This window comes from Scyliorhinus torazame, chromosome 20 (genome assembly GCF_047496885.1).
Source record: "Scyliorhinus torazame isolate Kashiwa2021f chromosome 20, sScyTor2.1, whole genome shotgun sequence".
Taxonomy (NCBI): domain Eukaryota; kingdom Metazoa; phylum Chordata; class Chondrichthyes; order Carcharhiniformes; family Scyliorhinidae; genus Scyliorhinus; species Scyliorhinus torazame.
This window is the reverse complement of record NC_092726.1, coordinates 32,867,027-32,894,535: the sequence shown is the minus strand read 5'-3', so window position 1 is coordinate 32,894,535 and position 27,509 is coordinate 32,867,027. Positions and strand designations below refer to the sequence as shown.

Here is a 27,509-nt window from a genome sequence, read left to right as displayed (position 1 = left end):
GTCACAGTTTGGGCGACACGGATCCAGGATCCGGATATCCTGAAGTTCAATGCTCAAATATTCGGGGTATGTAGAAATTTACTTTCAACAATCTCGTTCCTGATCTTCACTCTGTAATATCTGAAATATCAAAAAAGATGGACCATAAAATGAGAGGTTCAAGGATCTTAGGTATTGCACAATGATTTCAGTAACAGAAACATCTGAAACGCTTGAGTCTGAAACAATGTCTTATTATTTCTCCCAATTATAGAAATTAATTTAAAATAAACGCTTCCTTGCGATTCTTCACAAGCCCCTGGAGGCTGTGAAATATTTACAGATTGGTGGGATATTCATTCACTGGGAACATTGTGAATTTAAACTAAAATTGAAAATACTGCCGCACAACTTTGGCCAATAAATCTCCACGGTCAAACTCAATGACTTTACACTGCAATCGATCCACGTTCCTGCCCCGGTATTACTTGGGAGAGAAGGATTAAAGTATATCATTCTAACTGCACTTTATTCGTAATTACCCTCAATTACAAACACTTGTGCCTCTCAGCTCCTGATTCTGCCGACTATGACGATGCTCAGACTGAAACCATTGTCTCTCAGGGTGGACACTTGCTGCTGGATCCTGGGTCTGATGATTTCTTCACATTGGGAAAGTTCGGCGGTGATCTCCACATTCTGGGTAAGATAAATTTTGATTCTTCTGCTTCTTTGAGAATCGCTCTGTAACGTCGATGATTTTCTCCAACTTTGCTAAGATAGGCTCTGGCTTGAAAGATGAGCCCAATGGCCGACCTGACGATTTTGCTAATTCTGGGGCACGCAGCGCTTGATGAACTTGATAAACAGGTTGTTTAACAGGAGGATCATACACTTTTCAGAATTCAAGTTTGGCAATGCGCGTTTCCTCGAAGAATCATGATGTGCCATTAGGGGTGACACTTCTACATTCCTGGGCTGTCTAATTCCAGAACCTTTCATTGATCATCGTGCACGTTTGAATTTTCTTGGATGTTTTGACATTTCCACTTCCTTCTTGCTGTCTCCTGCTGCGACTGCGTTCCGAGCAGAGTATCACCTCTGGTTATTGCCTCAGTCACCCACCCTCTTGTGCGGAATTGACTCTCTGGATTGAGCTATTCCCATCGCTCAAGGAGCAAAGTAAAACTTGCTATCAGTTCATGTCGCGAATGCAAGGAATTTTTAAAAAGCAACTACTTTCAGCCCAATGTTAATCTGAAGTATGTTTATCCCCACACTGTACAACAGTCAGACCCTAATTGACCCCGCGTTATCGGTTCCTTCCACGCCTGCTCACAATACCAATGTTATCTGTGACACAGACCGGGGGTTCCTACCGTCATTGGGCAGTGACCGTTTACATCAAAGGTTTGCACATCTGCATTGCACTGTAAATCGGTGATGGTTGATTCCATTTTCTTGTGAATGTGGCGCGGTGCTGGGGAATGGCCTGCCCCATATGATTTTTGGAGTCCTGGAGTATTCCCACTGGTTTACTGATGGGACATTATGAAAAGAAGATGTACAATGTTTCAGATAGAAATGAAAAAGGTCAGTTCCATTCCAAATGTTCCGAAAGAGAAAAAATAATAGATGTGATCTCCTGCGATGATGATGGAATTGGTTGCAAGCCTAACCCAACACGTTTCCTTTCACCCCTCTCAGATAATAGTCAACTCCACATCCCAGAGGTTCCGTCCGCAGATGTGTGACTCTGCGTTGAATCTGATGGAAGACACCATAACTTTTCCAAAAATATCATCGCTTCGATGATGCTTTACTGCCCGATATAAATATTGTATTTGAGTGAATGACAAATTACTTCCTGTTCTGTTTATTAGAAACACATTTGTCTCCTTATTGTGTGTTAAAGAATTAAAAGCAAAATAGTATATCCAGTATTGGACTGCCCATATTGAAACCGTGTTAAATCGCACTGCATTGTGGAACCGAACCGGTATTATAATTAAAGAACTGATGCTTAATTATGTCAGGTGTATTTGAAGACCATTTATAAATCCCTCACTCTGACACCATCACATAAAGATTAGGAGTGTTAAATGCATTATTTCTCTGTTTTACCTCCAGTTCTTGCTGACGTGGAGATGCCGGCGTTGGACTAGGGTGAGCACAGTAAGAAGCCTTACAACACCAGGTGAAAGTCCAACAGTTTATTTTCGAATCACTTGCTTTCGGAGCACAGCTCCTTCCTCGGGTGAAGGAGCTGCACTCCGAAAGCTAGTAATTCGAAACAAACCTAAGGCTTTAATCAGAATTTAACGTGTCTTTCTCACTTTAATTCCACAAGTTATATATTGAGTTTCCATTAGTGTTGTCTCACTCAAGAGATCCCCGGCAGTACTACCCAGTAAATTTGATTATCCCTCGATTGCAATAAGCTTTAATACAGAAATATCAGCCAACAGAAACCACCATTATTATAAATAAACAAAAAAAAAGTGGACACTCTCAATAAGTCAGACAGAACTTGCTGAGAGAGGGTGAAGAACAGAAATAAATAAAGTTCTGCTCACCTCGCTCTCGCTGTCTTTCCTGCCGGTGAATTTGTTGCGTTTTGCTCTCTCAGGTTCACAACTCCCCATGTTCAGTAAAGCTGGGGGGAAGGACGGTGTAGATTAGTTGCTTTCGGAAGACTTCAGCTGGTGGAAGTGATAACACTTCCTGTCTCCAGCTGCTCATGATGCCAACAGTTAACAGCGAGCCACCCATCCCGAAATTCTCACTTACATAATATTTTTCAGAGATATACTCTCCAAAGTCTCAAACTTTATCATCTCCCAAATTTGCACAGCGCCTTCCTGCTCCTTTCCAACTTCCAGAACACTCAGGAGACTTGGCCATCCACGATAAAGCAGTTCGCTTGCCTGACGTGCCATCCATCACAGTGTGCATTTATTCACCACTCACCCCGCTCCCGATTGACGCAGCGGTAGCAGTGTGCAACTCAACAATGTTAATACGACAGCATCTCTAAAACCACGCATTCTACCAGCTCGAAGGGCAAAGTTCACAGAATAACCGGAAACAGCGCCAACCAAATTCCCATCTCACATTGAGAGGTGAATCCCTCCATCCAACATACTGGGTGTTCCCATTGACCAGAAAGGGAACTGGGCCCAGCCATATAAACTGTGGCTATCAGAAATGTTCAGAGGCTGGGAATCCTGCGGAGTTAACTCACCTCCTGACCACCACCCCCCTCCCCCCAAACCCTGCCCACCATCCTGCAAGGCACAAGTCAGGAGTGTGATGGAGTACAAAAGTGTAGAGATCACAACTGGTTAGAGAGCGACACTGTTCACATAGAAATTATAAGTTTTGGAGGGGTGAAATTCTCACAAAGCTGCACTTCAAAAATGAAGAATAAATCGTCAAAAACTTAAAACCGGCTGTGCTGCTCCCTGGGAAACCCAGAGACAAACACCGATCAATGAAGCTCTGAGATAAATTTGTGTTTAAAAGGTGTGAGATGCACAATGTGCCAGTGAAAAGGCGGCTGCCGATTTCCTCTGTGTCTGTCAATGAATTAAAGACTCAAAACCCTCTCTGTCTCAAACCTCTGTAAGTGTGGCTGATTCAACTGTTTCAAGGCTGCCGCCTGCTGGCGGCTCACAGCTGCTGCAGGCTCTGCTCTGCGGCCGGAGACCACAACCTTTCGCATTAACGATCTGGAAGGAGGAACTGAGGGCACTCCTGCTAAGTTTGCAGATGATGCAAATATCTGCAGAGGGACAGGTCGTATTGAGGAAGCAGGGGGGACTGTCGAAGGACTTGGACAGGCTAGGAGAGTGGTCAAAGAAGTGGCAGATGAAATATGATGTGGAAAAATGCGAGGTTATGCACTTTGGAAGTAGGAATGGAGTAACAGGTTATTTTCTTAAATGGGGAAATGCTCAGGGAATCTGAAGCACATAGGGACTTGGGATCCTTGCTCACGAAATTCTTAAGGTTAATCTGCAGGTTCAGTCGGCAGCTGGGAAGGAAATAAAATGATAGCATGCATGTCGAGAGGGCTAAAATAGATGACCAAGGATGTACTTCAGAATCTGTATAAAGCCGAGGTCAGACCCCATTCTGACCAGTATCTGAGAACCTTATCTAAGGAACGATGAGCTGACTTTGTAAAGGCTCCAGTGGAGGTTCACAAGAATTATCCCTTGAATGAAGAACTTGTCGCATGAGGAACAATTGAGGACTCTTTGTCTGTACACCTTGGAGTTTGAAAGGACGAGGGGGATCTTATTGAACCTTGCAGGATACTGCGTGGCCTGGATAGAGTGGATGTGGGGGGGGGGGGGGATGTTTCGACTTGTAGGAAAAACTTGAACCAGAGGACACAATGTCAGTCTGAAAGGATGATCCTTCAAAACAGAGATGAGGAGTACTTTCTTCAGTAAGAAGGTGGTGACTCTGCGGAACTCTGCCGCAGAAGGCTGTGGAGGCCAATTCACTGAGTGTCTTTGAGACAGAGATAGAAAGTTTCCTGATTAAAAATGGGAGCATGGATTATGGGGAGAAGGCAGGAGAATGGGATGAGAAAAATATCAACCATGATTGAATGGCGGAGCAGACTTCATGGGCGGAGTGGCCTACGTCTGCTCATATGTCTTATGGTCACCTGGACCACAACTGGCTAGAAACAGATTCTCTGTTCACAGAGAAAGGATACAACTGTCGGGCCACAACCTTTTAGAGACAGACTCTCTGTCCTCAGACTTTTAGATGTTTTATTGTCACATAGTCTGATTCCAGAGCAATGAGGAGTAAAAGGTAAACAACCTTAAGGCAGCTGAGCTGCTCCGTGGAAAACTCAGAGACAACCCCAGATCAATGAGGCTCTGAGATAAATGTGTGTTTAAAAGGTGTGGGATGTGCCAGTAAAAAGGCGGCTGCACATTTTTTCTGTGTCTGTCAATTAATTAAAGACTCAAACCCTCTCTGTCTGAAACCTCTGTCTGTGTGGCTGATTCAACTGCTTCAATGCTGCCGCCTACTGCCGGCTCACAGCTGCTGCAGGCGCTGCGCTGCGGTCGGAGAGACGGTGACGACTGCGGTTGTTTCCCCACCGGGACGCCAGAGGACGGCGGTCGCTCTCCCCGCTGCGGCTGCCGCTCCTCCCTGTTCAACCTCTTGTCCGCAGCTCGGCCCGGCCGCTGGCGGAGCATGCGCGTCCCGGTGTTGGGCGGGACAGCCGAATGTTGCCATGTGGTCGCCGGGACTTCCTCCCCTCCACCCACCAGATATTTCAGAGAAAAGTGGAAGAAGCATCTGTTGGGAAAGGGGGGAATTGACTTAACATCTGAGAGGGACTACACGCACCCCCCCCCCCCCGCCCCCCCACCCCCACCTCGCCCCGCCCCTAGGAGGGGAATTCAAATCAAATCAACAACCGGTCATTTAACAACCGGTCAGTGACGGCTGCGGGACTGCGCATGCGCCACCGCATCTCCCAGACGATTTAAAGATAAATCAAATTGTCAAAACAGATCAAAAGGGGAATCGAAGCTTCAGGACCGAGAGGGAAGAGGAATTCTGACGGGAGAGGATGCGAGTAATTATAATCATCAGGTACAAATTAAATATTCAAACAGAGCTGCCTGTGCGCATGTGCGGAGAGGCCTTCCACCAGAGGGCAGCGCGCGGGCCATCACCTCTTTGAAGCCGTCACCCCTTGCACCTCAAGATGAGTGGCGGCCGTCACACCTGGTCGGCGCAGGATTGGAGGGCCGAAGGGCCTGTTCCTGTGCTGTACTTTTCTTTGTTCTTTGACAATGTAGGGCGCTGTTCAAATGCATTTAATGTACTGTAGGGCACTGTTTGAATGCATTTTATTTCCTGCAGGGCACTGTTTAAATGCATTTGATTTACTGTAGGGCATTGGTTAAGGACATTTGAATTACTGTAGGGCACTGTTTAAATTCATTTGATTTACTGTAGGACACTGTTTGAATGCATTTTATTTCCTGCAGGGCACTGTTTAAATGCATTTGATTTACTGTAGGGCATTGGTTAAGGACATTTGAAATACTGTAGGGCACTGTTTAAATTCATTTGATTTACTGTAGGGCACTGTTTGAATGCATTTTATTTGCTGTAGGGCACTGGTTAAGTACATTTGAATTACTGTAGGGCACTGGTTAAGGACATTTGAATTACTGTAGGGCACTGTTTAAATGCATTTGATTTACTCTCGGGCACTAGTTAAGTACAATTGAATTACTGTCGGGCACTGTTTAAATGCATTTGATTTACTGTCGGGCATTGTTTAAATGCATTTATTTTACTGTTAAAAGCTAGTTATTCGAAACAAACCTGTTGGACTTTAATCTGGTGTTGTGGGACTTCTTACTGTGCTCACCCCAGTCCGACGCCGGCATCTCCAGATCATGAATAACTGGAGAGAACGCAGAGAAATAATGAATTTTTCACTCCTAATCTTTATGTAATGGTGCAAGGATTGGAGATTTTACAAAATTGCCTTTAAATTCACACCGTGTGAAGAACTCAGCATCAGTTATTTAATTATAATAATGGTTGGGTTCTACAATGCAGTGCGATTTAACAGAGCTTTAATATGGGCAGTGCAATACTGGATATACATTCTGTTTCGTTTTTCATTCTTAAAGAGACAGAAGGCAGATTCTTTCACACAAAATAAGGAGAAAAATTTGATTCAAATGAACATTACAGGAAGTACTCTCTCATTCACTCAAATACAATATTGATGTCGGGAAGCAAACCATAATCGAAGCAATGACATTTTAGAAACGTTATGGTGCCTTCCAGCAGATTTAATGCAGAGTCATATATATGCGGACGTCACCTCTGGGATTTGGAGTTGACTATTATCTGAGAGGAGTGAAAAGAAAGAAAATATCATCGAAAGTGATCACATCGATATGTTTGTGCTCTTTCGGCACATTTACAATGCAAGTGGCCTTTTAAAATTCCTTCCCAAATCATTCTTCATCTTCGCACTTTCATAGTTTCCCCATCAGTAAACCAGTGGCAATACTCCAGGAGACCCAAAATTATATGGAACAGACCATTCCCCAGCACCACACCACATGCACAGAGGAATGGAATGAAACATCACTATTTAACAGTGCAATACAGATCTGTAAACTTTGGAGGCAAAAGTTCACTGCCCAATGATGGTAGAAACTCCCGGCCTGCGTCTCAGATAACCTTGGTATTGTGAGCAGACGTGGAAGGAACCGACAACGCGGGGTGATTTAGGGTCTGATGGTTGTATAATGTGGGGTTAAACATACTTCAGATAAACTCTGGGCTGAGAGTAGATGCTTTGTTTAAATTATTTGCATTCGTGACATGAACTGATAGCAAATCCCACTTTGTTCCTTGATCGATTGGAATAGCTTCAATCCAGAGGGAGTCATTTCTGCACAATTGGGTGGGTGACTGAGGTAACAAAAAGAGGTGATAATCTACTCGGAACGTAGGCACAGCAAGAGACTGCGAAAGGGACATGGAAATGTATTTGGATGTCCTCAAAACATCCAACAAAATTCAAACATGTACGATTACCAATGGAATTAGACAACCTAAGAATATAGATGGGTCACTGCCAATGGCATGAAGCACATCAAGACTCTTCGAGGAAACGCGCAAAGCGGAATTTGAATTGTGAAGAGTGAATGATCCTCCTGTTAAGCAGCTTGCTTACCCAGCCCACCATGCGCTGGGTGCCCCAGATGCAGCAAAATCTTCAGGTCGTCTATTGGGCTCATCATTCATCCCAGAGCCTTTCTCAGCAAAGTTGGAGAAAATAAGCGACGGTACAGAGCGATTGTCAAAGAAGCAGAAGAATCAAAGGCTTACCCAGATTGTGGAGGTCACCGCCGAACTTTCCCAATGTGAGGAGATCATCAGACCCAGGATCCAGCAGCAAGTGTCCACCCTGAGAGTCAATGGTTTCAGTCTCAACATCGTCATAGTCAGCAAAAACAGGAGCTGAGAGGCACAGGTGTTTGTTATTTTGGTTAATTACGAACAAAGGACAGTTAGAATGACATACTTTAATCGTTGTCGACGAAGTAATGCCGGGACAGGAAGGTGGATCGATTGCGAAGTGATATCATTGAGTTTGAGCGTGGAGAATTATTGGTACATGTTGTGCGGCAGCATTTTCAATTTTAGTTTAAATTCATACAGTTTCAACTGCATGAACCATTCCAACAAACTGCAAACATTTCACAGCATCCAGAGGTTTGTGGAGAATCACAAGGAACCGTTGATTCTTAATTAATTTCTATTATTGGGAAAAATGATGAGACGTTGTTTAGATGTTTCTGTTACGGAAATCATTGTGCAATATCTAAGATCCTTGGATCTATCATTGCATGGTCGATATGTGTGGGTATTTCAGATACTATTTCAGATCTTACAGAGATGGTGGCAGGTAAATTTCTACCTACCCTGCATATTTGCGCATTCAACTGATATTCAACCTGATTGAAGGAGTCAATGATTACAGAACCGAGCTCCAGAACCGAGTGGGGAGCAGAAGTCTGACGGGAAAGGATGCGAGTAATCATAATAATCAGATACAAATTAAATATTCGAACAGAGCTGCCTGTGCGCATGTGCGCATGGGCTTTCCCCCAGACGGCAGCGCACGGACCATAGCCTTACTCAAAACGTCTCCCCTGGCAACTCAAGATGGCCGCCGTCCGTCACACCGAGCAACTCAAGTTAGCCGCCATCCGCAGGATGTGGTTGTGGCGTCGGCTCCTGCAGCCCATTGTCCAGATTGGATGTGATTGGATGGAGCAGGAGATTGACAACAATTCCCTGAAACAGAGACTGGACAATGGCAGCATCTTTACTGACTAAACAAGCGCACATTGACTGAGCTTCAGCTCAATCTCAACGATGGCCATTGTCCAGCTCCACGTTGAATCCACGCTGTCCACGGTGAAATGTCCTCCTCACAAAGTAGACGTTTATCCTCAGATTGGACATTGCCCATCACCCACAGTATAACAGAGATTGCAAACACAAATCACAGCCGATGTGCAAGAGCCACGCTGCCCAACGCCAGAGTTATGTTTGACAAACTCTAACCTGGTTTTGATTCTGGTGGCACGCATTGCAATCCGGCGTGGAATTATTCTCAGGAAGAGAGACATCAGGTTAAGATCATATGGCACCTTTGGTCTTTTAATCTCTCTCCCACTAACAGTCCCCGAACAGGTACAGCACGGCAATCAGACGTCCGTTCAGGTTCGGTGGATTGGCCATGGTAAATTGTTCCATGGTAAAGTGCCCAGGGATGTGCAGGTTAGGTTACGGGGTTATGGGGATAGGGCGGTGTGGCTGGTACGGTGCACTTTCAGAGGGTTGGTGTAGACTCAATGGGCCAAAGCACTTCCTTCTGTAATTGGAGTCATAGAAGCATGCAGCACAGAAAAGGCCCCTCGGCCCATTGCACTGGTAAAAAAAACGAACGTCTAACCATTCTAATTCCATTTTCCAGGATTTGTATGCCCTGTAGGTATTCAAAGAGATTCCATTAAATTATCTCTTGATGTCCATGATAGAATGTACTTCCACTTCAATATCAGGCAGTATATTCCCGGCAATAGTCACTGACGATATTAAAAACAATTTCTCATGTCGCCTCTGTCTCCAAACCATCTACAACCGCTTCATCAATGACCTTCCCTCCATCATAATCTCGCTGATAATTGCACAATGTGCAGCACCATACACAACTCTTCAGATACTGTAATGGAAAATGTGATAACACATGTCAGGCAGCATCTGTGGAGAGAAAATAAATTAGCCGAGTTATATGCCACAAGAATGCAGCTCTATGTTCTGTGTCCCCCCTCAGTCTCCTGTGCGCCAAGAAAAACACTCCAAGTCTATTCAATCTCTCTTGATAACTATAAACTCTCCAGCCCAGGCATCAGCCTCGTCAATCTCCTCTCAACCGTTTCCATTTCTATGACATTCGTGCTATATTGTGGATTCCAGAACCCTACTACATTCATAGTCAAACATTAATGTAAACCACAAACAACACGGTCCCCATCATCGATCACTGCGGGACCCCATTGTCACACGCTTCCAGTCAGAAAAAACACCCCTCGACCATCACTGTCTGTTTCCTGCCACTTAGCAAATTCTGGATCCAATTTGCCAAATTCCCCGTGATCCCATGTGCTCCTACCTTCGCCATCCCATGTGGAATCTTATCAAAAACTTTGCTGAAGTCCACGTAGAATACGTCAAATGCATTGCCCTCATCGACACACCTGGTCACCTCTTTGAAAAATTCAATCAGGATGGTCAGTTATCACGTTCCCTGAAGAAAACCATGCTGACTGTGCTTGATTAACCTCTGCCTATCGCAATGCAGATTAACTGAGTCCCTCAGGATTGCATCAAAAAGTTTCCCCACCACTGAGGTTAGACTGACTGGTCTGTAGTTTCCTGGTTTAGCCCTCCTCCTTTTGTGAATAAAGGTACCATATTGGCTACCCTCCAGTCCTCTGACACCGCTCCAGTGGCCTGAGAGGAATTGAAAATTATTGCCAGCGCCCCTGGTACTTCCTCCCTTCCCTCACTGAGCAGCCTGGGATAAATTTCATCTGGCCTGGAGATTTGTCCACTTTTAAGCCTACCAGACCAGTCAGGAACTCCTCTCAATTTCAGTTGATCGCTTTAATTTTATTGCAGTCCTTCTCCCTAGTCCCTATATCCACGCTGCCCTTCTCAGAGTGACCACGAACACAACGTATTCCCTAAGTATCCTGAATACACCCTCCGGCTCCACACACAAATTATTGCTGTGGTCCTTCATTGGCCCTACGCATTCCCTATAGTTAACCTTTTACCCCTAATATACTTTTAAAGCAATTTAGGATTTTCCTTCATTTTGCCTACCAGTATCGTTTCATGTCCCATTTTTGCTCTCCTAATTTCCTTTCTAAATTCCCTTTCGACATTGCCTCATGATGCCGACGACCCAGCTTCCATCACAGCCCTGGATCACTGTCCGTGTGGAGTTTGCACATTCTCCCCGTGTCTGCGTGGGTCTCACTCCCACAATTCAAAATTTGATGTAGGTGGATTGGCTACGCGAAATTGGAAAAAAGAATTCAGTACTCTGAATTTAAAAAAATACATCTTTCTATGTAAAAAAAGAAAGAGAACCGATTGGGGGGACCACAGATTTGAGCAAGGGAGGTGCGATGGAAATTACCGGAAATGGGAAGAGAAGCGGATTAAGACGCCAAAAGATTTGTTTCTTCGGGATCGGTTTGCTGGATTGAAGGAGCTGGAAGCGAAGTACGGGTTGGAGCAGGGAGACATGTTTAGATACATGCAGGTTCGAGATTTTACCATAAAGGAGATACAGAACTTCCCGGAGGAACCGGCTTCCACATTGCTGGAGGAGGTGCTGACGGCAAGGCGACTGGAGAAGGGGGCAGTGTCAACGATGTACGGAGCTATTTTGGAAGAGGATAAGGCCCCACTGGACGTGATCAAAGCAAAGTGGGAGGAAGAGTTGGGAGAGGTTATCGAGGAGGGGGTCTGGTGTGAGTTGCTCAGGAGAGTAAATGCCTTTACCTCATGTGCGAGGTTAGGGCTGATACAGCTGAAGGTGGTATATAGAGCACGCCTCACGCGGGCGAGGATGGGCCTATTCTTTGAAGAAGTAGAATATGTGTGTGAGCGTTGCGGGGTGGTGGGTGGGGGGGGGGGGGTGAGGGGGGGGGCGTTAATCACGTCATATGTTTTGGTCCTATCCAAAGCTAGAGGATTACTGGAACGAGGTTTTTAGGGTAATTTCCAAGTTGATGCATGTGAAACTGGACCCTCGTCCCCAGGAGGCCATATTAGGGGTGTCGGATCTGCCAGGGTTGGAAACGGTTGCAGAGGCAGATATCGCCTCGTTGATCGCCCAAAGGCGGATCCTGATGGGTTGGAGAGCAGCCTCTCCACCCTGTGCCCTGGCGTGGCGGGGGGACCTGTTGGAATTCTTGACTCATGAGAAGGTTAAGTTTGAAACTGAGAGGATGGACGGCCGGTTTCCACAAGTCACGGGTATTATTCATCATTCATTTTCAAGAACTGGATAACATCGAACATTAGTTGGGGGAGGGGGGGGAGGGTTGGGGGAGGGGGGCTGTATGTATTAAGGGTGACTATGGGTAATCCCTGAATCATTTTTGTCATTCGTTTGTGTAAACATGCGGGCTAATGTTTGGGGGTTGGTGAGAGGATGGGATCGTTGTTATTGTTATGGGGATTGAAATATTTGTTACTGATTATTGTTTATTGTTGTTGGGTGTAAATTTGGGAGAAAATGTGAAAAAGGAGGAGAATTAACATAACCAAGAAAAAGACTGTCAGAGATCCCAGACATTGTCCTACACGGTGAATCCAGCCGGCTGCAGTCCAGTGCCACCGTGGTTTGCACGCTTGCCTCAGAGCGCCATCCACCCGGGTTCAATTACAGCCTCGGTGTTTGTCCGTGTGGAGTTTGCACATTCTCTGGCACGGTTTCCTCTGGTTGCTATGGATTCCGCCCACAGTCCAAAGGTGTGCATGTTGGGTGGATTGGCCATGATTCTTTACCCCTTAGTGTCCAAAAGGTTGGTTTGGGTGGGGGAACGGGGATAGGGTGGAGGCGCGGGCTTATATAGGGTGCTCATTCCAAAGGCTATGGCAGACTCGATGGGCTAAATGTCCTCCCTTCTGCACTGTCGGGATTATATAATTCTATGAAAGATTTTAACTTGCAGGCGATTCTGACGTGCGATTTCGGAACAATCCAGGAGGAATGGCACAGAGAGATTGGCTTCTGACATGCAGCTTGGGTCAGTGGGTGTGAACAGTGGTTGTGAAATAAAACACAGACATGTTCGGCTGCAGGATAGGTGAATCTGTTCTCTGGAGCACCAGGTTGGAATGGGACAGTGGAATATTGCTCTAGACTATATCTGGAAGTGTTCAATAGAGTGGACTGGGACACACAGATCTCGTACAGCTCAGGGTTTTGTTACGAATCTTTTTCTTAGCACTGCATTTCTCATATTTATAAACAATTGTATCGATACATCACATTTTTATTCCCTGCGTGAATTTACTTTATTGTAAAGAGAGATTTCTTTTGTCTTTCATTTAATTTCATTTAATTGACCCTATAAACATTTCGCCGCACTCTGGATCGATCTACAGTTCCTCCCGCCTCAACCCCCCCCACCCGCCTTTCTAAACATCTATCACAACGCCTCTCAACCTCCGCCGTTCCACTGAGAACAGATCGGGCTTATCTCACCTCTCCTCATATCTAATGCCCTCCATACCAGGCAACATCCTAGTAAACTGTTTGTGTACCCTCCCCAAAGCATCCATGTCCTTCTGGTAGTGTGGCGACCAGAGCTGTACACAAATGAGGCCTAACTAAGATCCTGTACAGCTGCAACATGACTTGCCAATTTTTATATTCAACGCCCCGACCAATGAAGGCCAGAATGCTGGATGCCTTCTTGACCGCCGTATCCACATGTTGCCACTTTCAGTGATCGGCGGAGATGCATTCCCAGATCTTTCTGCCTGTCAATAGTCGCACGAATTCTACCATTACTCAGTAATTCGCACATGCATTTGACCTTCCAAAGTGCATTATCTCAAACCTGTCCAGATTAAATTCCATCTGGCATTTCCCTTGCCAAGACTCCAACCAGTTTATATCTTACTGTATCGTCTGACAATCCTCTTCACTATCCGCAAATCCACCAATGCCTGTGTTGTCTGCAAACTAACTAATGAGACCAGCTCCATTTTCCTCCAAATCATTTATATACACTAACAACAGCAAAGATCCCAGAACTGGTCCCTGTGAAACGCCGCTTGTCTCAGCCTTACATACAGAAAACCACCCTTCTACTGCTACGCACTGTCCTCTGTGACCAAGGCAGCTGTGTATCCAACTTGTAAGCTCTCCTCTGATCACATGTGACCACCTCTTGTACCAGTCTGCCAGGCGGTACCTTGTAACAGGCTTTATTGAAGTCCATGTATACAACATCTACTGCCTTTCCCTCGAAAACCCGATCAAATTAGTGAAGCAAAACCTCCCTGTTCGGAGTGGATTAGGAAACATTCCAATAACTTATCAAGTTGATGCAAAGTATACAATAATAGACACTGACATGTAAAGGATTGCAGGTGGTACTTGTTGTGATGATAGAGTTCTATATGTAGTGCGTTCAAAGAAAAATAAGTATTTTGGGGGAAGAAGCAGTACTGGACTGTGCTGCAGTGACCAGTATGGTTAGGCTCCAGGTTTTGACAGGAGTTAGTTTAAGATAATGACACCTCATTCGATAGAGGCCTTAACAAAGTTTCTGGGGAAACATTCAATTCGATGGTTCTTATGACACAAATGAGTCAGCCAACAATGCAACAGACTGGAGAAGATACACTATTCACAGGATGGCGAGATCGTAGTTACAAACAGATTCCGAGAGTATGGAAGGAGATTCGGACCTCGAAATTATGAGGACTGAAACGCATTTAGTACCAAGAACAGTAGGAATGACATGGAGAATATTAATAGGAAAATGATCACCTGAAATGCCCAAGGAATGATAAATCGATGTTTTCGGTGTGACACTCAATTTCATTATGCTTTCAACAGGTTATAATAGTGTTTGAAGCTAAATGTGACATGGAAAAGTCGGAAGAGGCAATTGATAATGACCAGAAAGAAGGCATGGTCCCATTAACGAGCAGTTTTACTCAGATAATGAAAGTGTTGGTTGCAGAATCCTTCAATTATGCCGTATTGATCAGTAGCTGCACATCAACTGTGTGTGGATTGACTGGTTAACATGTCACCTGGACTCTTTGAATGCTGAAAATCGTAACAAGGTTGAGAAATTTGAAAGTTTCACAGTTTCAGGTTTGGGGATAGTGACCTGAAGTCACTGAAAACAGTGGAGATACATTGGAATATTGCCGGAGTGAATATTTTCATTCGCATAGTTGTATCAAGTGAGGTACATTTGCTTCCGAGCAGACCGTCGATGAAGAAAGCACACATGAAACTGTATTATGAAATAGGATAAGGCAACAGTTTTTGCAAATATGGAGGACTTGCAATTTACACAGTAATCACTCCCAGTGAGCCAGCGGATACAGACAGAGTGAGGCATATTGAAGAGTGAGTTTGGGAGCCGCGAATTTGAAGCTCGGTGGAAATTCGAGGATGGGTGGCGTTTTAACCCTTGGTTTGTTACACTCAAATTTCCAGAGGGTGGCCTTGACCTGCTGCAGATGAGAAGCCCTTCATATCGGGAGCGAGCTGAGCAGGTGAAATCCGGAGCGCAGTCAGAGAAAGTCAGTCGTTCACGATAAACCGGGTGACTCACATCCATAACCCTTTCATTCCTAGGCTCACCCGAGTACATTCTGAGCTATACTTTGTAAGGTAAGAGTTTTGTTTTGTGTTTTTTCTTCTTCTCACACTTAGTAGAGAGTAGCAAGCCGGGCTCAGTCTTCTTGACCAGCAGTTAAGTCATTGGCTGGTGACAGGTAAGTAGTTTTTCCTTTCATTTTTCGCTTGGCATTGTTGTTGCTGTAATTTAACTTAAAGGTTTAGATATGGCAGGAGATCCCAGACCCGTCATGGTTCTCGTGTGCGATGTGGCAGTTCAGGGGCACGTCCACTGTCCCTGGCTCTTTTGTGTACAAAGTGTGTCCAGCTGCAGCTCTTGTTAGACCTCTTGAAGCCTCTGGAGCTGCGGGTGGACTCACATTGGAGCATCCACGATGCTGAGGACGTCGTGGATAGCAAGTTTAGCGAGTTGGACACAGCTCAGATAAAGAGTACTGCGGGTGATAGGAAATGGGTCACCACCAGCCAGAGGATGAGTTGGAGGGGCGTGTCCCCTGATGACATCTCTCTCCAAAACAGGTCTGCCGTTTTGGTATCGTTGAAGGAGATGGCTCACCAGGGGAAGGCAGCAGAAGCCAGGTTCATGGCACCGTGGCTGGCTCAGCTGCTCAAGAGGGCATGCCAAAGAGAGGTAGAGCTTTAGTGATAGGGGATTAGATTGTGAGGAGAGGAAACAGGCGTTTCTGCGGACGCAAGCGAGACTCCAGGAAGGTATGTTTCCTCCCGGGTGCAAGGGTCCTGGGTGTCTCAGACTGGCTGAAGGACAATCTGAAGAGGGAGGGTCAATAGCCAGCTGCCGTGGTGCATATAGGCAACAACGATTTAGTTATTTTAAAAACGCGATCAGGTAATACATGCTGTGTTTAGGGACTTAGGAGATAAACTAAAAATGAGGCGCCCAAAAGTACTAATCTCAGGATTGCTATCCGTGCATGTGCTAGTCAGATATGATGGATGTGTGGCTTGAGTGATAGTGCAGGAGGGACGAATTCAGATTGTGGGGTTATTGGAATTGGTTCTGGGAGAGGAGGGTATTGCAAATCGGACGGTTAACACATGGACATACTGGAATCATTGTCCCAGGGGAGTTGTTTACAAGCGCTGTTGGGGTGGGTTTATACTAATGTGGCAGGGCGATGAAGGGCTCTTTGAGGGAGAATCAACATCCGGCTCATGGGAGGCTTTCAATTGTCAGTTGATTAACATTCAGGACCGGTTTGTACCTGTGAAGATGAAAGATAAAAGCAGCAAGTATATGGGGCCTTGGATAACGAGGGATATTATGAACTTTGCCAAAAAGAAAAAGGTAGCATGCGTAAGGTCTAAATGGGGTAAGGGCAGTTGAAACCCTTGCAGAATATAAATAATATAAAGGAAGTAGGAAGGAACTTAAAGTAGGTGTTAGGAAGGCTCAATAGGGCCATGAAATGTCGTTGTCAAATATCATAGAATCATAGAATTTACAGTGCAGAAGGAGACCATGCGGCCCATCAAGTCTACACCGGCCCATCGAAAGACCACTCCACCTTAGCCCACACCACCAACCTATCCCCACACCTCCACCTTATCGTCGTAACCCCATCTAACCTTTTTCGGATACTAAGGACAATTTAGCATAGTCTTTACATCTTTTGACTGTGGAGGGAAGCCGGAGAACCCGGAGGAAACCCACTCAGACACGGGGCGAACGTGCAGACTCCGCACAGACAGTGACCCAAGCCGGGAAACTAACCTGGGAGCCTGGAGCTGTGAAGCAACTGTGTTAACACTATACAACCGTGCTGCCCTAGGATCAAAGACCTCCTAAATCATTTTATACACATGTAAAGAGCAAGTAGGTAGACAGAGTAAGGTTTGGTCCATTCAAAGATATTAGAAGAAATCTATGTATGAAATCAGAGGAAATCGGCGAGATTCCAAATGAACCCTTTGCCTCAGTGTTCACCATAGCGAAGGACTTGATGGATGAGCAGCATCGGAGAGGATGTAGATATTCTGAGTCATGTTGCTATTAATAAAGAGGATGTGTTGGGCACCTTAAAAAGCATTAACTTAGATCAGTTCCCAGGGCCTCATGGCATCTACACAGAATACCGAGGAAGGCCAGGGGTACATATCTGGGGCCTTGGCAGTAATCTTTATATCCTCATTGGCTACAGCTGAAGTTCTAAAGGACTGGAGAGTAGCCAATCTTGTTCAATTTCTTTGAGAAAGGCAGTTGCGATAATGTGGGAAATTATACGCCGATGAGCCTTACGTCGGTGGTAGGGAAATTATTAGAATAGATTCTGAGAGACAGGATTTAGTCACATTTCGAAACAAATGGCCTGATTAGTGGTGGAAAGCATGGTTTTGTGAAGGGGAGGTCGTGCCTAAGTAATTTGATTGGGTTTCTCGCGGAAGTAACAAAGACGATAGATGAGGGAAAGGCAGAAGATACATGGACTTCAGTTAAGCCTTTGACAACGTGCCTCATGGTAGGCTGGTACAAAAGGTGAAGTCACATGGGATCAGAGGAGAGCCGCCAAGTTGGATACAGAACTGACTTGGGCACAGAAGACAAAGATTAGCAATAGAAAGGTGTTTTTCTGAATGGAAGGCTGTGACTGACGGCATTCCACAGGGATCAGTTCTGGGGCCTTTGTTGTTCGTGCAGTCGTATAAACCATTTGGAATAAAATGTAACTGGTCTGATTAGTAAGTTTGCAGGTGACATTGAAATCGGTGGAGTTGCGGACAGTAAAGGGGATTGTCAGAGCGTACAGCATGACATAAACTTGGGTGGAGAAATGGCAGATGGAGTCTAATCCGATCAAGTATAAGGTAATGCACTTTTGAAGGTCCAATGTAGCAATTACACAATAGAACAGTGGAACTCTTGTGAGTACTGCCAGGCAGAAAGATGTGGCCGTGCACGTTCACCGATCACTGAAAGTGACAACGCACGTGGATAAGGTGGTCAAGAAGGCAGAGGGCATGCTGCCCCTCATCGGTGGGGGGGGGGGGGGGGGGGGGGGGCATTGACTATAACAATTAGCAAGTCATGTTGCAGCTGCACAGGGCCTGCTTTAGGACTCATTTGGAATATTTGTACGATTTTGGTTGCCACACTACCAGAAGGATGTGGATGCTTTGGAGATGGTACAGAAGCGATTATCCAGGATGTTGCCCCGTATGGAAGGCATTAGGAATGAGAAGATGTTAGATAAATCGGTCTATGCTCACTCGAACGACGGAGGCCGAGAGGCGATCTGAGAGATGTCTACAAGATTATCAGTGGCATGGACAGAGTGGATAGTAAGAAATAGCAATCACTGGCCAAGTATGTCTCAGGAAACATTGCTTTAAACTGGACACAGCAAATATCACTCAAGGTGAGACCAAACGGCAATTGAAATTGATCCCGGTAATATACTACAATGATATACTGAAATAACTGAAACAAATCATCACAACTATTTTTAAAATGGATGCCCTAAATATCACTGAATTCGCCACAGTGCAAAAAGAAATAAAAAGGCCAAAGAAAATGCATCAAACTTACGCAAGAATTACGACAAATTCAAAAATCAAATCCCACTGATTTAAAGGAACAACCAATTATCAATTCAATTAACCAGAACAAAAAACAGGTCCAGTTACCAAGACCAATGTCACTTTCAATCAACACGTTTATGGTGTTGAATCAGTTCCAGATTTTGTATGAGTTTACATCGCACCGTAGCACAGTTGTTAGCACTATCCGAGGTTCGATTCTTGGCTTGGGTCATTGTCTGGCGAGTCTGCACTTTCTCCCCATATCTGCGTGGGTTTCCTCCGGGTGCTCCACTTTCCGCCAACAAGTCTCAAAAGACGAGCTTCTTCGGTGAATTGGTTATTATGAATTTTCCCTCAGTGTACCCGAACAGGCACCGGAATGTGGCGACTAGGGGCTTTTCACAGTAGCTTAATTGCAGTGTCAATGTACGCCTACTTGTAGCAATAAAGATTATTATCATCTGAAATAAATAGTCACAGATAAACGACTTTATGAGAATGACTGAATTCTCACGTTCAAAGACATAAATCCCAGACTATAATAGCACAACCCAGAGAGAAGGCCGCTAACACTTCGAATGTCATTACCGAATATTCAGAGCCGAGTGAAGGACATCTCAGTGAAACAAGATGAGATCTGGATATGGGACTGTGGGCTTTTGAAAGGAAAAATCGCATTTCTGGGAGAAAAAGTTGCATTTTATAAGTTAACTGATATGATCAGAGTTATTCAGTCCTTGGAACAGTCATTCACTCAATGCAATAAAAATATGTTGTCACAGCACGGATTGAAGTCAATGTCATACCTGTTCAGATGTTGAAATTAATAATAACAATTTCAATAATGTTGCAACCTCAATGTCCCTGTGGACTTGCCGCATGATATATATTAAGGGCTTTGACAATTAAAGGTGAATACCCAAGATTGTCGGCAGCAGGAGGAGACGGATCAATTCACACAAAGATGCGTGATATATTTGGAATTATTGATCAAATATATTATGTGATCCTTGCCACCATTGGTGTTCCTGGTAAGTGATATACTGATTGCAGTTCTTCAATTCTGGTTGTGAGCTTCCCTCTGTGTTTTACTCTGTGACTTTAATGGTACCAGCCTATGTCGTTCGCACCGTTATTCAGGCATTCGATTAGTAATTAACATTTTGATGTCACATCTCTCGAATTGGTTTTAAATGCGAATGTATTCTGTTCGCCAGTTGATAATAAACTCAATGGCTCTCTGAAGTATCTGACTAGTAATTTTCTTGGGATATTGTGCAATTTTGAATTAGCCCTCGGGACAGCAAATCTAGTACCAGTAAGTATCTATAGCAACCCAGTAAAGAGGAGGCCATTGGACAAATCTCTTACCAGTATGTATCTATAGCAACACTACAGTAAAGAGGAGGCCATTGGACAAATATCGCACGAGTAAGTATCAATCGCAAACCTGTAGTAAAGAGGAGGCCATTCGGCAAATCGAGTCCGCATCAATACTCCGAAAGTGCATCCTACCTAGGCTCACTCCCTCCCCCTATTTCCCTAACCACACCTAATCTGCATATTGTGGATACTAAGGTGCATGTGTTTTAGCATGGCCAATCCACCTGATCTGCACATCTTTGGACTGTGGGAGAAAACGGTGGCACTTGGAGGAAACTCACGCAGACACAGGGGAAAACGTGCAGACTCCGCACAGACAGAGACCCAGCGGGGAATCGAACCTGGGACCCTGGCTCTAAAGTGCTATGTGCACATCCATCATTTCAAAATAATACTGTCTGTGTATCACTGTCGTGATCACCGCCCAGTGCATCACACAAACCCGCCTCCCGTCCATTGACTCTGCCTGCACCTCGGGAAAGCGGGCAGCAAAATCAAAGAGCCCTCCCACCCGGGTTATTCTCTCTTCCAACCTCTTCCCACGGACAGGAGATAAAGAAGTCTGAGAACACGCACTCACAGATTCAAAAACAGCTTCTTCCCCGCTGTTACCAGACTCCTAAATGACCCTGTTATGGACTGAACTGATCTCTCACGCATCTTCTCGAATGTGTAGCACGACACTCCGGATGCTTCACCCGATGAATCTATCTATTTATTAACATTGTGTCTATTGTGTGTCCTATGGTTTTCATGCATGTTACAATCTGACTGGACGGTAAACAGAACAATACTTTTAACTGTACCTCGGTAGACGTGACAATAATCTAAATCTAACTGTAGTTATGTACCTTCCCCCAGTCACCATGCATTGCATGGGGTATCTGTGTAGAATTGTACTGAATGTGGGTCACTCACCAAAGTAGGGCTCCGAACCCCAGTGACCAGGTACTGGAGATCCTGAATGATTCTCTCAATATAGAATAGAACTCAATGTGGTTCACTCACCAAAATGTTATTAATCTCAAGAAAACTGTTGATGCAAATCACCACGTATTACTGCAAGGATCTGTGAGTATAGAAGTGTAGTGAGTTTGGGGTCACAAACGGGAATAAAAAAACTTCGACTCCTCTCCATTGTCGAATCAAACTGGTTGAAATGGATACAACTTCTTATGATTATCATTTGGATTGTAATATTGAGAACGGTCTGTAATCCATCAACACTGTTGCATAACCAAGTTTCTGTGTTTTTTGACATTTCCTTTTTCACTGAATTTGGATGTCGATATCCTCTGGCCTTCAGAAGGTGGCGGTGAGTAGCTTTCTTGAACAGCTGCAATCCATGGGTTCACTTACAGGATTTTAAATCCATGGAACTAAAGGAACGGCGATCGAGTTCTAAGTCAAGATGATGTGACACAAGGAGGGAGCCAGCAGGTGGCGGTGTTACTCGTGCATCTGCTGCACTTGTCCTTCTAAGTGCTGGAACCCGTGAGTTTGGGATGTGCTGTCAACTGATTCTTATTTAGTTGCAGCATTGAATGATGTCGATGTTACAATCTTCAGCCATTTTGCGTTGGCAGTGCAGGAAGTCAGCAATAATTTAATGGATGGTGAGTGAACCAATGCTCCACATGATTATGGATAGTATCATGCTTCCACAGATAGTGGTGAGCGCCTTGAACGCGTTGTCAGGAGGCGTTGTGAAAGCAGATATATTAACGGTGTTTAAAAGGCATCTTGACAAATACATTGATACAATGGATGCAGAGGGATACGGCACAAGGAAGTGCTGAGGGATTTGGTCAAGGGTGTTATCATGACCGGAACAGGCTTGGAGGGCCGAAGAGCCTGCTCCTATGCTGTATTGTTCTTTGTTCTTTGGTCACAGTGTTGTTGTGAGTAGAGCATTTCCAAGAGAGTGTTGCCACTTTTGACTTGTGCCTTGTAGATGGTGAACATGCTTTGGGAGGACAGGAGGTGAGTAACTCGCTGCCAAATTCCCAGCACTTAATTGATTTTAGTGGCCACAGTATTTCAGCGAAGGTGGTGCCGTTGAATATGAAGGGAAGCTTGTTAGCCCCTCTCTTCTTGTAGATGATCATTTCTTCGCAGTTTTCTGGTGTAAATGTTAATTCTGATACTGTTTAAAATCTTAGCTCGATGTGTTTTCCTTTCTTCGTCATGTGTTATTAATGCCAATTCTCTAGTGAGGAAAACCAATCAGACCCTTAATATCCTAGAATTATTTGCCAAACTTGCTGTGCCTATAAATACAGCACCTAATGTTTAGTTATCCTGAAATGTCGTTACCACTATAATGTCCACCCTGCCTCGTCATACATTATTAAACTCATCATTTATTTTGTGGTATTCTTTCTCTGTACTCACCAAAACTTCAATTCAGATTGTCTGGAAACGTTGACATTGTGCTTTATTTCCCTCTTCCCTGTTGTTCATATAAAGTTTAAAAAAGTGATGCCAGCTCTGATCCCTGTGTAAAATAACTTTCTCATGCTGTACATCTGAGAAGAAGCCTTAAATGGAACCCCCCTGTTTCTGCTTTTGGAACCAGCTGCCTATTAATTCTGCTGCATTTCCCCTAACTCCACTTGTGTTAGCTTAGTCCTGCATCTCTATGTGGTACCATATCAAAGGACTTTAGAAAAACAGTGCGTTTTGCGTTCGTCATACTGATCTACTTTACAATATTAGTTCAATAAACTTTGACAAGTAAAGCCAGGATTTTCGAATGAGTGCTAAATAACTTTTAAGTGTTTAGAGATGAATTTCGATTATGTTTTTGAACAAGTATTCTATTAATTTCCTTCCCACTGACGCTGTGTTAACGGGTCTGCAGTTATTGACATTTTCAATGTAATATTTTAATGGATGAGCACAGTAAGAAGTCTGACAACACCAGGTTAAAGTCCAACAGCTTTGTTTCAAAGCACTATATTTCGGAGCTCAGCTCCATCCTCAGGTGAATGAGCGGCACTGTGGCACAGTGGTTAACACTGCTGCCTCACAGTGCCAGCGACCCAGGTTCCATTCCGACCATGGTCTTTGTGGAGTTTGTAAGTGTCGCTGTGTCTGCGTGGGTTTCCTTCGGGTGCTGCGCTTCCCTACCACAGTCCAGAGATGTGCAGGTTAGGTGGATTGGCCATGATCAATTTCCCCTTGTATCCAAACGGTTAGGTGGGTTATGTGGATCGGGTGGGGCCACTTCAGCGAGGCGGTGCAGAGTCGATGGGCCGAATGGCCTCCTTCTTGACTAGCTATTCTACGACTGTATGACTTCTCTAGTTCTCACATCGCTGCAGTATCACTGCCGGTCTTGATAGGCGTATTCACCTCTCAATCACACCCATCAAATCACACCCATTATCCTCACCCCTTCATTTTCCTGTGAGGCTGCAGGAGATATATCGCGTGTCCGCTTCTACCTCCCTCACTTTCACTTTCAAAAGGTCCACAAACATTACCAGTTCAATCAACTTGAGTAATTGTACTTGCTGCTCAGGCCATTGCCTTCATGTGTTGAGAGCCATTAAAGCATAGATTGGGAGACCACTTTACTGAATTCCTTTGTTCAGTTGGCAAGAATGACATCGTGTTTCAAACTCTTGTCTCCCTAATTCCACATCCCACACACTGTCTCACCTCCCTACACTCCAAGAATGAAGTTTTGTGAAGGGCACCGCCTTATCTTCCGATGAAATAGATTATTGGTTGCCGAATTCCAACACTGAAAGTACGAGTTTCAGTTTATAACCATCGCTCCCGTTTGCAGTAGGTCTCGTGCCTGGATCGGTGGATAGTTCAATCAGGAGTCACTGGGAGTTGCGGGAGTCTGCATGAAGTTGGGGGATTCTCTATTGGTACACACTTGATTGGGTGATCAACACGTGGAACATACCCACAATTCTCCTTTGATTCCTGGGCCTTGAGAGTTGGTTCCTCTTTCCCATGCTCCTCTGCTACCTCTGTGTTCTTCTGTGTAACACTTCAGAGAGCGCGTTATCTCTGCACCCGGGGGATAGACGGACAAAACCTGAGTGTTGGCTAAGTTTTGAGTTGGGAATGGAAGAGTCACATCAAACAACAGAGTTGTGAACATGCCCTCAGTGTGTCTGGTTCTGCATTGGATCCGTGTTGGAGGTTGGGGAGGTGACATGACAGCAGGTAAACGGTGTGGTCCGGAGGATTTTCTGAACCAGAGTCGGATTTGGTAACAGAGCAAGGGGCTGATTTTAACCTGTGTTTCCCTTCGGAAGTGGGTCTGATCTTCAACGGCGTCTCCTCCCGGCGGAGGTCCCATGTGAGGTTCAATTAAGGAATGTGGATTCCATGCAGAGAAGTCTTCTCCAGGGGAAGCGACGATCCTGGGGTCGCCTCCACCGACCCACTGACGTATCATCGCCTGGAATGTATTCAATCCCGGCGAATTGACACTGTTGGAATTGGACCGGACTGTGGGAGGATGATCGGACCTGAGAAGGATGAGCACATGTTGAGATTGGGTAGACATAAACGGAGAAGCATCTGATTCTGGAGGGACCCTGATGCTGGGGGTTAGTTCCCTTTCAGAGGCAGGTTCCAGATGCTTCCATCTTGGAGTGGGTATGTGGGCGTTGATCTTGGGCGATTCCAATAATGCGGGAGCCGAGTCCGATCCCTTCCAGCGGCCAATCCCAGGAAGAGTGTGATGAATGGCGGGGGAAATGGGGCCGGTCCCCATCCGCTTTCTGTGCTTCGTTGGTTGATTATATGGGACCCAATGGGGAAACCTGGCTCACCTGATTGGAATTCATAAAATAAAAATTATGAATCATTTTACGTTCATGTTAACCCGTGTATCGTCCTCAGCACACACTTTCTTGTTGCTATAATCCTACCCATATGTCTGAACCTGATGCTCAGTCTTTTGCTTTCCCTCTCTCTTCCAGTCAATTTACTGGCGATCGTGATACTTTCCCGCGGAAAGTGCGGGCTCTGCACTTGCACCACTCGCTATCTGGTGGCCATGGCGACAGCGGATCTACTGGTCATTGTGACTGAGGTCATATTCTATCAGATCAATTATTATTATTTCCCCCGTAATTTGCTGGACATAACACCTGTGTGTAGTGTTACCATTGTCCTCACTAGTGCAGCCACAGACTGTTCTGTCTGGTTCACTGTCACTTTCTCCATGGATCGATTTGTAGCCATTTGTTGCCAGAAACTAAAAAGGAAATATTGCACCAAGAAAACCTCGGCTGTTATTCTATCAACAACTTGCTTTCTGTTCTGTGTGAAAAGTATCCCCTTATACTTTATATATGAACCTGGAAAGATTGTCGATAATGTACCTTGGTTCTGTGCTGTTAAGCCAAGTTATTATACTGAGCCTGGGTGGGTGATGTTTGACTGGCTTCTGATCGTTTTAACCCCATTGCTCCCATTCGCTTTAATTTTGTTGCTCAACTCTCTGACAGTCAGACACATTATCGTGGCCAGTAGAGTGCGGAAGGGTCTTAGGGGTGAGATTAAGTCAGAGAATCACTGTGACCCGGAGATGGAGAGCAGGCGGAAGTCTATGATTTTACTCTTCACCATATCTGGCAGCTTCATACTTCTGTGGTTGTTGTATGTTATAGAATTTTTATATTATAACATCACGGGGATAGATCCCCAGGATTACAGCGATTCTGAATATATATTTCAACAAGCGGGATACATGCTGCAGAATTTAAGTTGCTGCACAAACACCTTTATTTATGGGGCGACCCAGTCCAAGTTCAGAGAGCAGGTCAAAAGTGTGGTGAAATATCCGGTAACATCAATTATTCAATTAATCAATAAACATAACGGCTGAGATTAGTCCAGAGGCGGGTCTCGCTGTATGCAATCCATGAATGGAATAGTTATCTACACTCTCCGAATAGAACCACGTTATATAAGCCTATCTGTCACAATGATATATTTATCATTGTGACAGATAGGCTTATATAACGTGGTTCTATTCGGAGAGTGTAGATAACTATTATTATTAAGAGAGGGATGCACTTTCTGAAAATTGGTAACGGCAGGAGAATGGGATCAAAAGGGGGCAGAAGGAGAATGAGAACATGTCATTCTGGACAGGAGGGGAACCAGCTGCCACACAATCTGGAATGAGCCTCCACTGTTGGATTCTCAGCATCACACACCTGAACAAGGAACAGGTGTCGGTGTTCGCAGTCTTACTGATGCTATGATATATTACTGAATGTATTCTTGGGGAATGTTATTGAGCCCGTTTCCTCTCTCCACCGCCCCCCCCCCCCAACCACACACACACACACAAACACACACACACACACGCACTCACACATGCACATTGTCGCTGCCGTCCCTCTCTTTCTGACCCATATGGTGCAGGGTAGCCAAGGTCCAGGACAAATGAACATGTCTGGTACCCACACTGGAGCCAATAAACATTCCACCGCAGCTTGGAAGCTGCTCATATCGAGGGATCCGACTCCATTCCTCGTTCCTATGATAGCCTCGATTACTCATGGTCCTTTCTCTATACAATGTAGCTCTCCTGCAGAAAAAATGAACCGTTCACTCATCACCAACATGTGCCTCCTTTCCTCCGGACCGACATCTTCAATGCCCTCCAAACTGTGAGGAATCCTTCCATATACTCATCCCACTGCGATGCTTTTCTCTTTATAAATTCAGAGTATCCAATTCAATTTTTTCAATTAAGGGGCAATTTAGCATGGCCAATCCACCGACTATGCACATCATTGGGTTGTGGGGGTAAAACTCACGCAAACACGGGGAGAATGTGCAAAGTCCACACGGACAGTGACCCAGAGCCGGGATCGAACCTGGGACCTCGGCGCCGTGAGGCAACAGGGCTAACCCACTGTGCCACCGTGCTGCCTTACCCCACTGCAATGCTGACAGTCAGAATTCATTTATCATTCATTGTGAAATTTGCATAGCAATAATTAAACTTTCGCAGAAATTCACTTGAATATTCAATTAAACATAAATTTAGCCAACCTCGACAGCAGTTCGTTTTTTCAAAAATAATATTTTATTCAATATTTTATATTTAACAAACACG

General features: G+C 44.9%; 1 protein-coding gene and 1 long non-coding RNA gene across 3 annotated transcripts; both read left to right on the top strand.

Annotated features, from left to right (window-relative positions):
* LOC140397033 (uncharacterized) lies at positions 1–1,839 on the top strand. Of its 2 annotated transcripts, none has more exons than XR_011936666.1 (3): positions 1–66; positions 551–682; positions 1,687–1,839. It is a non-coding gene; the product is annotated as an uncharacterized lncRNA (long non-coding RNA). The 2 variants fall into 2 exon arrangements; XR_011936667.1 differs by lacking the exon at positions 1–66 and adding an exon at positions 109–171.
* Positions 1,840–14,553: 12,714 nt separating this feature from the next.
* Positions 14,554–26,264, top strand: LOC140397082 (probable G-protein coupled receptor 139). The gene is made up of 4 exons (XM_072486115.1): positions 14,554–14,613; positions 14,723–14,876; positions 19,930–20,049; positions 25,354–26,264. Exons 1-4 carry the CDS (start codon positions 14,554–14,556, stop codon positions 26,262–26,264), a joined length of 1,245 nt encoding a protein of 414 aa, XP_072342216.1.
* Positions 26,265–27,509: the final 1,245 nt, after the last annotated feature.